This window comes from Poecilia reticulata, linkage group LG1 (assembly GCF_000633615.1).
Source record: "Poecilia reticulata strain Guanapo linkage group LG1, Guppy_female_1.0+MT, whole genome shotgun sequence".
Classification (NCBI taxonomy): domain Eukaryota; kingdom Metazoa; phylum Chordata; class Actinopteri; order Cyprinodontiformes; family Poeciliidae; genus Poecilia; species Poecilia reticulata.
In genome coordinates, this window is record NC_024331.1 from 16,142,232 (window position 1) to 16,157,231 (window position 15,000).

General features: G+C 41.8%; 1 protein-coding gene across 1 annotated transcript in view; it reads right to left on the bottom strand.

Moving 5' to 3' along the window:
• Positions 1 to 26: 26 nt before the first annotated feature.
• Positions 27 to 15,000, bottom strand: part of maml3 (mastermind-like transcriptional coactivator 3) — a 117,197-nt gene continuing 102,223 nt past the window's right edge. Inside the window, exons 4-6 of the mRNA XM_008407442.2 lie at positions 7,191 to 7,424; positions 4,148 to 4,226; positions 27 to 1,323 (exon numbers count right to left, since the gene is read on the bottom strand). Of these exons, the coding sequence (XP_008405664.1) occupies positions 236 to 1,323; positions 4,148 to 4,226; positions 7,191 to 7,424 (1,401 nt within the window). The 3' untranslated portion in view covers positions 27 to 235. The remainder of the gene's footprint in view (positions 1,324 to 4,147; positions 4,227 to 7,190; positions 7,425 to 15,000) is intronic.

Genomic DNA, 15,000 nt, shown 5'->3' on the forward strand with positions numbered 1-15,000 from the left:
CACACACACACACACACACACACACACACACACACACACACACACACACACACACACACACACACACACACACACACACACACACACACAGAAAACATAATACCAGAACTTATTTATAATCTCTCTCATGTTTTACAAAACAAAACATGCCAGTCTTTGTCATGTCTTCCTTTCTGTTGGACTTTCTCAGGTTATGTCCCAAAGTTGAGTTCATTCTGAAAATGTTCCCCATTGGCTATTGGTTCTGGAAAAGCTCGTCCATCCACCCGTCACCCGAGTCCAGCTCCGCCCCCGATCCGTCACCCAAACCAAAGGCTCCCCCTCCTGAGGGACCGCCCCCGTACCCATAGGATGACATGTCCTGATTGGTTGTCCTTTGGTAGCCCTGTGGCTGACCCCCAACTGCAACTCCTCCTGGTCCATAGGGTCCACCTCCTCCTCCCCCTATTCCTGGGCCTCCTGGACCCGGCCCAAAAGCTCCCATCCCAGACATCCCCTGAGCCATCATCCCTTGGCTAATCCCCTGGTTCATGACCATGGGTCGGGGCTGATTGGTCCTCGGCTGATTGCCCATGTGAGGGCGCATCATTGGGCTGCCCATACTTGCAGCCGGGTTGCCCACTCTGGGGTCCATTCCCTGGCCAGCCTGTCCAGAACCTGGAAAGTGTTGCTTAGTCATACGTGGAGGTTGACCCGGCTGCATACCGTAACCCTGGGAGGAGGTGAACCCCACCATATCTCCTCCGGCTCCTCCTGTAGTCCTTCCGACTCCTCCCCCCATGGCCTGCAGACCTTGTCCTTGCTGCTGCGGCCAGCCGCCAGCTGCCATCCCCGCTCCACCTCCTCCGCCTCCTAGCATGCTTTGCAGTCTCTGAGACTGGGCTTTGGGGGGGCCTTTGAGGGGCTGCTGAGCTATGGAGTTCATTAACATCCCTTGCCCTCCATAAGCTCCAGCCCCGCCGCTCCCGGGGCCCCCGGGCATACCTCCAAGTCCAGGACCCGCACCTGCCTGCCGAGGAGGCCCTCCGGCAGGGTTGTGCTGCGGTGGAAGACCCATGGAGGCTTGGACGCTTTGGTTCTGGTGCTGCTGCTGGTGGATCATTTGGCTCATTGAAGGGTTGAGGCCATATAAGGCACCCTGGTTGGACCCCTGGGTGCCATAGGATAGTCCCATGTCGGCTTGAGGTCCCACTGGGCCACCTTGAGCCTGAACAGAATTCATCTGGACCATCTGCTGCTGGTTGTGCTGCTGCTGCTGGAGGAGACGAGAGGACCGCATATTTTGGAGCGATTGGTTTCTGGATGCCAGATCTTGTGGAGGACCTATGAATGCAAAGTAAAGAGATATTAGAAAAATAAAAAAGACAGACAAATGGGGATAGACAAAAAAATACAAATAAATGCTGAGGTTTAGGAATTATGTTTATGAAATTGTTTGTATGGTGCTGGACTTCCCCTCAGGTAGTCCCCCCTGTAGAGAAGGTGGACCTCTAGTTGTCCAGGACCATCACCCTCCAAACTGGAGTCCCACAAGGTTGTTGTGTTTTGAGCCCCTTTACATCTACGACTGTGACTCCTCATAGTTTGAACAATCGTGAGACAGACTTCATGAAAGATGTGGAGGATACAGGTCAGAAGATACCAGAAAAAAACAGTTCCTCCTGAATGTCAGAATAAAACAGAGGAGACGGTGGTGGACCACTGCAGAAAGAAGTCATTTCTACTCTCTTCATTGGAGATGGTCCAGTAGAAAAGATAAACAGTATCACACACCTGGATTCATCTTACGGATGATCTCACCTGCTCTACTCACATACTTTCTCAGGTCACAAGTGGATTTACCACCCAGTGACACTTAGCAACATGGCCGCTGTAAAAAGCATTCTGATCATCAGCATCACATCTTGGCCTCACAATTGTAACCAACAGGACCTACGGATGGATCAAATAATTAAAATGATCCAAGACGCTTCCCACCTCAACCATCTTTTTATTTATTATTTACTTCATCATTCAGTTGCAATATATCCACTGTTGATAAAAGACGACACTGAAAATTTGTGCTCAGCCAGCGATCTACCCACGACGACAGTCACGGTTGCTCATTTTTCCTTCCTGTTTATTCCTCAGCACATTTCCTGGGTTGCCTCTTGCGATTTCTAGTTTTATATTTTCCTTCCGTCTATCCTCCAGCCAAGGAGTGATTCAGGGCATGTTTCACTGTATGCTACGCGTGCATAACAGCGCGTGTGACAAATGAACTCCGGAATCTCAAAAATATGTCCCGTCTACCTCGGTTCGCCAAAACATGACACAGATAAAAACAGTTGAGCACCAGCAACTCATTTTCACAGTTTCTCCTATTAAAGCAGAACTGAAGGAGCCTGAGGAAGTGAAAATGGCTCTAAATCCTTTAATAGGACCAACATTGACACCACTCCACTAATCCCTCTTCTTAAAGTTCAGACCTGAAATGTAACAGATGAGTGAGAACTTGATGGATGATGCAACCCAGGCTTATGAGTAGGAAGAAACTCATGAATGCTACCAGCTAAGACAATCTGCGCATTACCGCAATCAAAGTGGACTGGCTGGATGCTATATTTCAGAGGGTATGCATACAGGCTCCAATATAATATTTATAGCAATTGTATATGTAGTTGGTCCGTGCAGGACAGCTGAACTGGATGACGACTCTTTAAATTCTTCAGTTTTATCCATCAATTATCTTACAGCTGAGTTTATAAATGGAGACATTATCCACATATTGATGCAACGTCTGGCCACCATCCCAAAGAAGCTGGAAATTTCCTGAATTGTTTACCAAATTTCTGAGGTCTACGTTTTCTATGAACATCAACACTTATTAATGATTTGTTTTATTCATGCCAGCCACATGTTTTTCTAATACCGCACAGCTTTACTCTGGCTGTATATCTACAATAGTTTCATCTGGAATCATCTTCCTCTCCACCTTACCTTCCCAGACTTGCAGACAGACTAATGGCTATAAATGGCTTGAGTGTTGACTCCCCTCCTCCATCTCTCCATCATCCTCTCACCCACTCATCTTCACTCCTCCTCCATTCCCAACCTCAGGTTCTACCTACCAGGACCATCTACCTCTTCCTCTTGTTTCCAGTCCCCCCACCCCCTTACATCCCCCCCACTCCCACTTCCCTCATCTCATCCATCTCACTGACTTCACCGGAACTCTGGGGGATGCAGGACGGACAAGTTGCCTTGGTAACAGGCAGATCAGGATTTTTTTTTTCCCAGAGAGAATGAGGCAGAAGAGAGGAGAAAGAGCAACTCAGAAATGACTGATATATATCTGACTGAGGCAGATGAAAGCGACAGGGACAGGTTTGACAGGAATATTTGGTCAGAGCTGCTTTTAGATTCTAACACATGAACTGAGAGAGATGCAGAAACAGTTTTGTGCTGGTTGTCTGTATTATATATTAACTTATTAGACGAGCTACAGCTGGAGATACAGTCAGTCGCAACGGGACTCAATTTCACATTTAGCATTTATCACCACAAAAGTCAATGCATTTTATTTTTATTGTATGCAAGGGATATCAATACAAAGCAGTAAGAAGTGGAAGGAAACAAAAATCTTGCAAACAAAAATCTTGAAATGTAAGTTGTGCATTTGTATTCTGACTCCTTCAGTTTACACTTGTTTCAGAACTACCTTTTATTTTAATTACACCCGCAAATATTTGGGGAACGTCTCCACTACAGTCAATTCTATGTAAAATAGCCAAAGCTCAGTCTGATTGTCTGGGCAAATTCATTTTTAAATCTTCTCAAAGATTTTCAGCCAACTTTTAGTCTGAACTTTGACTAGACCTGACCTTCACACGAATATGCTTTGAACTAAACCTTTGCATTGTTGCTCTGGACTGATATTTAGCACCATCGTCTTGCCCAGAAAAAGTGTTTGTCACAATGTGTCATTTTCCTTCAGTGTCACAAAAGTGCACTTCTCTTTGGTATTTCCGTCACATAAAATCCCATTAAAACACATTGAGGTTGTGGTTGTAATGTGATAAAATGTGAGGCGGAGCCTTGTAGATGAGACGGTCCGTCTGCCTGCTACCTTTTTATGGAATGAACTCGGGTATTTTGTGCGTTTTACCTTGGTACTGATTGACTTGGGGGTATGGATTCCTCTGGCCCTGGCCCAACTGTCTGGGGAGATGCTGCTGCTGCTGGAGCTAAACACACACACACAAATACAAATAATTATGAGCACATTTTAGATCTGCACAACCTTCTCTCAGGTCAGATAAATCTGTTTAGGACTTGACATCATCATGCAGCACCATTCATGAGAGAAAAAAAATAAAGGGGAAAATCCGAATAAAACAAACTTTTACTTTAGTTATAAGATCAATTTAGAGTATGAACCAAAGATTATTTTTTGTTTGCAAACACTCTCCTCTTAGGTCTAACAACACATTCTGAATACACCGATACAGAGGCAATTAATAGCAAGTGTCCGTACCTGATATAGATCTGAATGAGCAAAATCCTAAAGCTCGTGTAATGTTTTCCTAATATAATGCAGACCTAACAATTTAATTTTATTAGCAACTGAGTGAAGGAAGCATTTTGATTATAAAAATGTTTCTGAATGAAAGCCTGGGAGGGATTTCTGTAGCTTCACAGCAAAACATTCAACAGTTTTAATCTGGGATAAATTAAGCGCACATAAAGAAGGAGGACTTGTGATCCCCAGATATGCCCAAAAACTAAAATTTTAATCTCTACATCAGAGATAAATTGCTTTTATTAACACAATACCTGCTAAAAGATGATGACTTTTGATGATGGTATTGTGCACAGGATTGGTTAAGGTATGTTTGTCGATGGCCAAAGAAAATTTGGCCTCTTCCTTTAAGACGCTAAGATGATTTTTTTCCCCCCAGGCATTTCAATACAGTTTATCGTTTATTTTTTATTTGATTTGCACTAATTAAATCCAGGGTAAGCTACCAGGATATCCAATTCCTTTATGCAAGACTGTGAAAATATAACGCAACATAATTCAGCAAGATTATAAGATTTTATTAAAACTCCAACCATCTCAATTCATGGAACTACCTTCTTAAAAATGACTACATCCACCTTCTTACAGCTCAGGAAATCTGAAAATTGAGTCTTTTTTTCTCCACAACAAAATACAAAATGTCTTTTATAAACAAATTTAAGTGTAAATATATTTATATAGATGTGTTTTTGAGGCATTTACCATAAAAGCCGAGCAACTCGGTGACACACCTTTGTTTCAAAATGAACGAGCAGATGTTGACAACCGCTGGAACTACAGATGCCACAGATGTAAGATTAGTTTTAAGTGAGATTGTTCGCAGCCCCTTAGCTATGCTGATCCAGGTGTTTAGTACGGGATAATTGAAACAGATGTTGTGCAAAAAAGACAGATGTAGGTGCAGTGGAAGTTAGGCAGACGCTTGCAGCAAATGATGCTGTTGAGGTAAATGTAAGACAGATGCTTGGTAGAGTTGAGGTTAATCAGTTGTTTGATAAAGCAAAGATAAACGCTGGCCTTGTGAGGACTGGACTCGTATCTGAGGCCAAACAGGCGCCTGATACAGAAAACAGGCTTTGGTACAGTAAAAGAGCAGACAGGTCTTGGATGCTATACGAACAGATGTTGATCTTCATTCAGACAGATGTTCAACCTGTTAGAAACAGGTGTTGGCACTGCTGGGCGCACGCAGATGGCGGTTAAGTTGATACTGAAGAAAACGGCTGAATCGGAGAAAAAGGGCCTTGCAACATTAATGACGCCCCTTGAAATTTTTGTTGCAACACAGTTTCATTTATTTTATTTTTATGTCCAAACCAACATGAAGCTCTGCAAATTTGATTTACAATCTGAAAGATGTGGCCCCTATAAGTTTTCATCGCTCCTAAATCTGATACCACTAAATGAAACATTGTATAAATGAGCACCTTCAGATGTCATCTAACACAGTTAATCTTTGTGTTAACAAACAGCTAGACTTATTTAGGCATAAGTCTAGCTGTTTGTTGAAGACTGCAGATGTTTGCTAGTGAACACACAGCGTCATGAAGATCAAGGAACACGGATGTGGAGACGCTGGTTCACCTTCCAGTCAGACAGCGATTTTAAGCAGGCAGTCAAAGCAACAATACATATTTGTGTTAGAAAGGCCCTAGTCATAGTTGAATTAAATTCAAAACAAAAATGGGTGAACATTTTAGTGTCTATAAATGCAAAGCTGGCATAGACATACACCGAGCAACTCCTCAACACCTTCACTTATGATATAAAGTGGCAGCAACTGAATCAAAACCGTATAAAAAAGTGAATATTTTGCAATTAAGATAAAAAAAAAACCCTTTGTAAAAATCTTCTACCATGAACTCCTGAAGTGACGTAGTTTTAGCTTCAACTGGTTCAAGTCCATAAAAAATAAAATAATATTTTATCCTATTTAAGCACCTTTTGCTATAGAAATTATTAATTACTTAGTCCAAAAAATAGCCAACTGATTAGCTCTACACTGTATGTTAAATCAAGCAGGAAGGGTTGAGGTTTTCACATGCAGATGCATCATTTGCTTCAAATGATCAAACACTAAATTAATTGCATGTTGTTGCATTTTAGGCAAATGTACAGTATTTTCCAAATTTGCTTGTTTGCATCTTTTCATGTAGTCAAATAAAAAAATTTGCAGAATGTGGCATTTCTCTTTGTCGGAATAACTGATACATTAATTACCAAAAAGAAAACTAAAACGTTTCGGCCCTAATATCCAGTCAGACGGCGGCAGTTTGAGTTCTCAGTACGCGCTTCTGTGTTTGCGGGTCTGTGTGTGTCTCCTTTTTGCTGATCCAATTAAAAGACACATGGTGGGTGGCAACATCATAGTTCAGAACTCTTTACCACTTGATTCCTCTCAGAAGGAGAAATAAAAAGCAAACACTACATTATCACAGCAGGAGACATGCGAGCCAAAAACACACACACACAAACACAAACACACACATTACAGAGATGAAAAGGAAATGGTGAGGAGAGGGCTGAATGCGAGTAATTAAACATGCAACCTGACTTCAGTGAGGAACAGGAGAGGGTTAGGTGTTGCACACACACAAGCCGGAGGTCGACTGCAAAGTCCTTCTGTCACCTGTTCGACCAGAAGATGCTGCCTCTGGATCTTCTGCTGCTCCATCATTTGCATCTGCATCCTCTTCTCTTCTATCACCATCATCTGCTTCATCATGGCCGCCTGCTGGTTGCTGGGGTAGACTGGAGGTGGACCTGACCCCTGGCTGGGGCCCACGCCAGAGGCAATGCCCCCAGCTGGGTGAGGAGGGGGTATTGCACCTGGTGGCCGGGACATTCCCACCACGCCTTGCTCCTGAAACATCAAAGAAGAAGAAAGCAACAGGTCAGGAAGACTGTTGAACAGGTAATTATGTGATCAACACTAAAGCGTTTAGAAATTAAATATTTGGTGTCTTATTAAATATTATTTTTGGAAAAAAGAGGGAGAATTAGTCTAACACTAACCAAAACTAGTTTGTTTGTTTTTAAAGCTCCTTGCTCACATCTGACTTTTTAACAGTCTGTATTTGTTTCATGGCAAGTAGTTTTAAAATTAAATGCTTGATATTTGAAACAAGCCATCTCTTCTGACTACACCTTCAGGTAAAACTTTGTAACATGTAATATGGTGACATTTTACTGCCGTAAAACTAAGCAAAAAAATATTAAAATATACTATAAACACAGCTTTTATTTTGTGCTTATCAAATACACGTGCAACTATAAAGAGCTTTATAGATCACAAAAATATACAAGAATAAACAACCATCACTAAACACAGTCAAATAAGCAGTAGTTTTATAATAAGTCGGCTTACTCTTCGCACCAACATACAAGTCAGTTTGAATAGCAAATTTATTCAAAAAGCACATTTTAAAAACAATCAAGCAATGACAATTAAAAGTCACTAATAAAAGCTATTCCCATAGTCTTTTGCTCTATTTGGAGCAAAGTCCAAGCGAAACCAATGAACATTACGTGGTGACACTAATATTTCTGGTGTAAGAGGTGCACCCACAATGGACCTGAAAACTGTTCCATAACTTTGGATCACCTTCAGATTTCGGTTCAGTTCCTGGAAAATATAAGGGATTCAGAAAGCTCTCACTGGTGAGCAGATGTTAAAAAGATCAGTTAGGAAAGACTGGATCAGACCCTTTAAAAACCTTAAGAGGTAATAAAAAAAAGGAAAGAAAATTCAATTCAAAATATGGGAAGCCAGTTTAATCTGCACACTTAGTAACCGACCCAGATTGACGTACGCTGCAGCGATCCGGATGTGATGTAACGGAAGCATGAATCACATTTTTCCAGCAAAAAAAAAACGAGCAAACGAGGCTTTACTTTGGCAGTAGCTCTAAATTGAAGACAAATAAAGTTTATATTGCTTTCAAAAAGGCTTCGTTTAGAGTCATGTTATATTTCAAAAGCTTCAACTTGCATCTGAATAAAATTAAAACAGAAATTGGGTGTAATTATGTTTTTCAGCAAATGATAAAATAAAATTTTTGCATTTTTATGTTTACTCATCTTCATAATTCCTAAATGTGCTATACTAAAAGCAACATTAAACTTTTATGCAAAGGATTCTGACATGGGTACTGTGTTTATGGGTTTAGATGTGAAGAGTGACAAACTGTAATGTACTGGCACAAGCTGGTACAAACTTTTGATGGGATGCCGGGATCGGTTTCTCAGCAGCCTCTGTTCCCTCTCTGCCAAGGCAGGGAAGTGGGGAACTGTAATCCTCTCTCACTCTAAAGAAATTGAAATTTCCAAGTCTTATTTATGTCCTTGTTTACGCATTGTGGGTAAAACCCAATAAAAACAGTCCCATTAGCAACTCATCGCCTAATGAAGTAATTTCAGGCGATAAAAACATCCTGCTCTGAGTCACTGACTGCTCTTTATCATGACACATCGGGAATCAGGTGGAGATGAGAAAAACATTCAGTGCACTCACAGAACCACATCCTCGTACAGTGGCAGCTTTACTCCGTCTGTATTTGGTGGTTTTCAGCTCACAAAGAGAGAGACAGTCAAAACTAAAGACAGACATGGGCCATCCTGAGTCCTCCCAGTGGGGCGCTGGTTTGTCCTCTCTGCATACATTAGCTCCTCATTATCATATAAAGAGCACTTCCCTCTCCACTCGGCCGTATGCTAATCTGTAATAGGATGAAATGGCCTGGTCTGGCCAATGGGAGTGCAGCGTTTATGGGTCTATTAAAGGTTAGACAGCAGAGCAAGAGTGGACAGCGTTTAGGCTTGCCAGCAATTGAAAAGATGGAAGCAGAAGGAACGTTTCAGGGCCAATGCAAAGCATTTGCACTTTGCTGATGTAAAACGGCAACAGACACAGACCATCAGACTTTGTACGGCAAATCACATTTACCTGCAGGCGAGCAGGAAACGGCAAAAACGGGATTACGGTGCCGAATCATAGTCTCGGTTAAATTCTGTAAAGTACAACCGTCCTCGACATGTTCTGAAAGAGTCAAAGCCTCATAATCCGTGTTGAGACTCTGCTCCTCTTAGAGAGGAGGAAGGTGAAGATAAAGCTTGTATATTAGAGCACCAAAACACCCTGCAGAGCAAACAGAGTCAGCCGCTCAAGACCGGCTTAACAGACAAGCAGACCAGACTGATCGATGTTCACAGATACGTGTCTCATCTCCGCTTGTTTGTGCCTTGATGGAGGTAGAGCAGTCAGATGATTGCCTGCAGAGCATGCGGTGTTGAGAAGCTACCAACAGGTGGCAGTGGAGATCTTTAATCTCAGGAATGTGTGTGTGTGTGTGTGTGTGTGTGTGTGTGTGTGTGTGTGTGTGTGTGTGTGAGAGAGTCTCAGTGGCCTCCTCTCAGCAGATGGCTCAATCATGACGGTTCTGATCTACGATCTGTCCCTCTCTCCCCATCTCACTCTTCCTCTTTTCTTCCCTTTTCTCTAAACATCGCCTCCTCCAAACTCTCTTTCTCCTTTCTCTCTTCAGATCTCCCCCTTCTAAACAGAGGGAGCCTGCATCATGTCCGCACAAATAAGGATTAAACAGGAAAGATGGACATACGGAATAAAAGCTTTTGGTGGAAGTAATGCATCTTCCTGATGGGAAAAGAAAAGAGAAAATAAATCATGTGTGAGCTGAGAAAGGAGGCAGGAGAGCAGCATGAGGGACTAAGCGGGAGACTTTGAGTGTTGATCTCGTTTAGGGAGGAAAAAAAAAAAATCAAGTCTGAGCTTGGAGGTGATGAGCCATGGAAGGGAGGAGAGCAGGTACCCTGGCAACAGTAGCTGCGGCAATGAGCAGATGGCGCTCGGAGGACCGGTTATGGCCGCCGTGCCTCGTCACCCTTCGAAACGCTGGGCAGACCCCAACGAATCTCACACAGTGTGCATACAAAAAACACAGAGTTACACTCAAGTCAGAGTCCTTAGTAATCTTTCCTAACTGAGTTCATCAGACGATCACTTCAGTAGCTCTCTTTCTCTCCGTTTGTATTCATTTACTATAAATACAGATTAGCTGGTCAAACTTGCTGAAGCTAACGACTAATCTGAGAAGGGCCAAGTCCAAAATCTGACTTCTACACTCTTAATACACTCCATAACCAAAAACATCACAACATCACAATAGTGTACACAACTTCACTGTCACATTTGAATCAGAGGAGACACTTTTGTCTAGCGCAGACTAGTGAACTTCCTGTGCATCAAGAATGAAACATTTGATGGGTTTCCGATCTGATAAAGTGATGCAGAGACAAAGTCTAATAGCAGTAAAGTGAAGACCGCCTCATTAGAGAATCACTGAAAATCAGGCAATTTTCATCTTGATCAGCCTCAGAAAGTAAACTTTTCAGTAATGCGTACTTCAGTAACAACACAATTTTTTATGACACGTTGCGACATGTCTGCGGTTTATTCTGACTGCAAGAGAGCGAGAGAGAGAGTAGACCTTGAACAGATAACAGGATGGCTGAACAGCATAAAGAAAAGTTGTCTTATTTATCCTTCAGGCATTTGAACCTATGGCAAATGCTGGAGTGGGAAATGTCTTACTTTAGCTTATGGTTTTCTTTCAGGAATACATAGACATCTGTTTCAGTTATGCTAGCTGTGATAACCTTACTAATTGCTATTGTAAGATGTAAACAAAAATAGAAAATGAGTTTTACTTCTTGTGGCCATATCACAGAAATACTTAGAGCCTCCAGCTACTTTGACCTTTCGAATAAAACTGTCACTTGATACTTGTAGTACCTAGGTCATTCCCCGCAGTGTATAAATATAGAATTTGATATTAGCCGTTAGCTTCAGCCTCAGTACCAGTGACAATGATTTAAACTAAATGAAGATGAAATTAGGCCCGTCACAATAACAAATTTTGCTGGTCGATAAATTATTCCAGCAGTTATTGTGATAAACAATAATGTTGTTGTTTTGAGACTATTTTTAAGTAATACAATGGTAATGGCAAAATAATAATGCAAGAACACATTCTCAAAGATCAGTAAAGTTTCAGTTCTAATTAACCTTTAACACTGGAACTGGAAAACATTTTAAATATCCAAAATAAATAAATAAATAAATAAAAATAAATAAATAAAGCAACAATTAAAATTCATTTTGAAGTCTTTGTAGACGAAATTATCCTTCAAAAAAGGGCTGACTGAGAAAAAGCACCAAACTGAAGACTTTTATCATTCAGTTTTTAGAAAGAGAGAAAAAGAAGAGATAAACAATAAATCATACCAGTGGAAATTATTGAGTTTGTTTTAATTTATCAATTGATTTATTGATTATTGTGACAGGCCTAGATGCAATGAGAGTTATCTCCTAAAAGGAAGATATTGACTGCATATAACCCTTTTACACAACCTTAATTTAGAAATCCTGAACAACTCCTCTCATGCTAAAACAAAACGTTTCTAAAGAGTGTGTTTTGATTCGAACCGGCTCCATCTTTCTCCACCTCTTCAGTCCTACCCCAAAAGCACACCACCGGCTCCACGCAGACCACAAACTTTCAAAGCAATCCACAGCAGGAGCTACTTCTCTTAGCTGCTGCTCAGCATAAGAAAGAAGGATGAAATGAAAGAGATGCTGAATGTATTACCGGTCACTCCGGAGGATGTTTGTGTGTATGTGTGTATTGCAGCCTGTCAGCTTTATTGAGTTAGGAAGCAAGGAGAGCCCAGGTGATTGCATTACACTTGAAGTGAGCGGAAGTGTGCGTGTGTGTGTGTGCTTGCCCGTGTGCGTTAGTGAGACTGTCATGGTCTCATGTAGCAGAAACATGGCCACTGCATTTTGCTGTGTGTGTGTGTGTTCTTAAAGGCGTATCTGCATCCTGAAATGAATCCCACAGGAGAGAGATTAAAGGTTGCGTTTGCTACTATGAAATAACACATGCAGACGCCTAAATCAGGGCGCCCACAGTGGAAATCAAAAAAACAAACACAGATTAAAACAGCACTGCATGAAGCCTTACAGCTTGCACATTGAGAAAACACATATACTCTCAGCCTGGAGGAGCTGCGGTGGCTGGCAACAGAGCATTGGGTGTCTGTGTGCTCCACAAAGTCGCTCATATCTGTCACCCACTTGTGTGATCGAGAAGAGAAGAAAAGAGAAGAGGGGGGAGCAGGGCGGTGTAAAGAGGAGTGAGGGGAAGCAGAGAGGTTCGGATAGGTGAGGAGAACTCTTACAGAGAACACAGCTGCAAGAACACAGAGACGGCGAACGGAAAAGCACATCTGTATGCGCGACGTCTCGCGCCTGCGTTCGGATCTGCAGCAGCGACGCAGCTGGGGATGGTTTGTGCTGCGGCTGCATGGAACGAGTCTGTGTCGTCTCTGGTTGATGAAGGGCACGCTTCGCAGCCAGCGCTCATCAACACCTCCACGTCCTACAGGACCACACTTCACACACCCTGACCCTTCTGGGGACGCGGAGAAGGTGCAGACATGTGGTAACCCGGCTCACAGCCTGTGGACTGGTTTCCCTTCACAACCAGTGACTGATGGAGGGAGGACCACAAAATCCAGTGTGGCGTTTCTTCAAAGAAACATCTTAATAAAAACTTATGAAAATGATCACAATGACAGACAGTTAATGGATTTGGTGGAGAAAGAAAAAGGAAATTACCTCCTATTGTTTTAAGCTCTTTATCTTGACCTCATTCAGAAAACATGCAGCTATCAAATTGGTGGTAGGGGAATTTTAGACTTATTAACCCCGCTGTGAAGAAATGAGCTTATGCTCTGGAAAAAAATCTTTCATGTTTGCGCAGCTGAAGATGTTTTATTTAAGAAATATTTCCAACTATGCAAAAGAATAAAGTAATGTCAATTTTATAAAAAAAAAAAAAAAGATAAAAATAGTTTTACTTTACATTTTATTTAAAAAAAATGTCACATTGAAAATTATTTAGTTCTTACAGATAAATGACAAAAAAAATGATTGACAGTCGAGGCAACACAAATCAAGTTTTTGAATATTAGGATGATCAGATTTATATANTATATATATATATATATATACACACAGTATATAGAGCCAATTTTAGCCAGCAGAAACATATTGGAAAATATTAAAAGATCATTTTAGACCTAAATCTGGATAATTTGGGGGCATGCCTGTCGGTTTAGGTGTTAAGGAATAAAGGTAAAGGAATTCCTGCCATGGTCTCTTCCTACCACAGAGTATAGAAAGACCATGGCTGCCCAAGCAAAGTCAAAACCTTATTGTATACAAGACAAAACAAGAATATATCCCATGTTAGACTGCTTCTTTTTGACCTCAGGTTTTTTGGGTATGAAAAGAAAACTGTTAAAGAATGAAATGGTAAAGAAAGGAAGCCACCAGGACTCTTTTTGTCTGGTTCTACAAAAGCAACCTTCCCACCAAGGCGAAGAAAACATTGTTAGGAGCCTAGTTAAAAAAGATGTTTAAAATGCCGTTTTGATTTAGATGAAGACTCGCCAACTTGACGTGGTTTCCACAGACTTCTTTTTGGTTAAGCCGCTGACTTTTCAATGTTAAAACCTCTGATTCTCGGGTCATATTTTGCCCGTGTGGGATGTTGGGTACTGGAGCTCACGGTTAAAGCATTATTACCATGCATGCTGTGCACCACCTGCTGACTGATGTACAAAGTCACATATGAAAACACACAAACACGCTAACCCTGAGCAGATGGTGGAGCCAGACCTCACCGTACTGACTATTCCCAGAGCGCCACAAGTAAAGAAGACATCACTCTGGCATACTGACATCATCATCTACCGTCATTTTTCAGGACTTCTTCCAAAAGTAGCCTCGACATCCTAGAATTTACTCATCGTAGCATACCACAAACTTCTCTTTTGTCATAAAAATCACAGGATAAACAACCTACGCCCACAAAACGTGGACAATGGGTAAAAGTTTTTATTTTTTTACGCCTTGTCGATTGGAACAGCACATCCATTCACCTCCCCTAACCCCGCCCCTTAAAACACACCGACACACAAACTTGCACAGTTTCCCCCCAGAGGGGAGTTATATTTAAACTGCTGAAGAAGAGCCTTGCTCCCCACAGAGGTCTGTTTAATCTCTAACATCTCTCTCCTCTAAACCCTAACTGGCCTATTTCTGAATCTTCTGAATCTGCACACTGGCGCACACGCACGTTATTTCGGGCTAACGTCAAAGTTAAAATTTACCATGAATTCCTCCCATCAGAGACCGAAGGAAAATAAAAAGAAAAAAACAAAAAAAGCCAATAAAGAGGTAGCCTAACGGGGTTCTCGGGATCATCCTCAAACCATAACTGAAGCGAGGTGATGCCATGCAGGGACACTGTGAAATCCATGTAGGCATGCAGGAGGGGATCAGTTTAAGTAAA